Source organism: Eurypyga helias, unplaced genomic scaffold (assembly GCF_000690775.1).
Source record: "Eurypyga helias isolate BGI_N326 unplaced genomic scaffold, ASM69077v1 scaffold38132, whole genome shotgun sequence".
Lineage (NCBI taxonomy): Eukaryota > Metazoa > Chordata > Aves > Eurypygiformes > Eurypygidae > Eurypyga > Eurypyga helias.
In genome coordinates, this window is record NW_010237227.1 from 1 (window position 1) to 233 (window position 233).

Here is a 233-nt window from a genome sequence, read left to right on the forward strand (position 1 = left end):
TCCCCGATCCCGTTCCCCGGAGCCCCTTCCCCGATCCCGTTTCCGGAGCCCCTTCCCCGATCCCCTTGCCCTCACACGGGTTTCCCCTCTGGCTTTTCCAGAAGCAAACGGAAGTGGAGAGGCAGAAGATCGTGGCCGAATGCAAGGAACTCCGGAGCTTCCTGGAGGAGAAGGAGCAGCTCCTGCTGTCCCGCCTGGAGGAGCTGGACAGAGACATCGGGAAGCGCCGGCAG

At 63.9% G+C, this 233-nt stretch overlaps 1 protein-coding gene across 1 annotated transcript in view; it reads left to right on the plus strand.

The window, feature by feature from the left end:
• Window positions 1–101: 101 nt before the first annotated feature.
• The window catches only part of LOC104506443 (tripartite motif-containing protein 7-like), a gene marked incomplete at both ends in the record, with an annotated part of 3,077 nt that continues 2,945 nt past the window's right edge, over window positions 102–233 (plus strand). Inside the window, one exon of the mRNA XM_010147386.1 lies at window positions 102–231. Within this exon, the coding sequence (XP_010145688.1) occupies window positions 102–231 (130 nt within the window). The remainder of the gene's footprint in view (window positions 232–233) is intronic.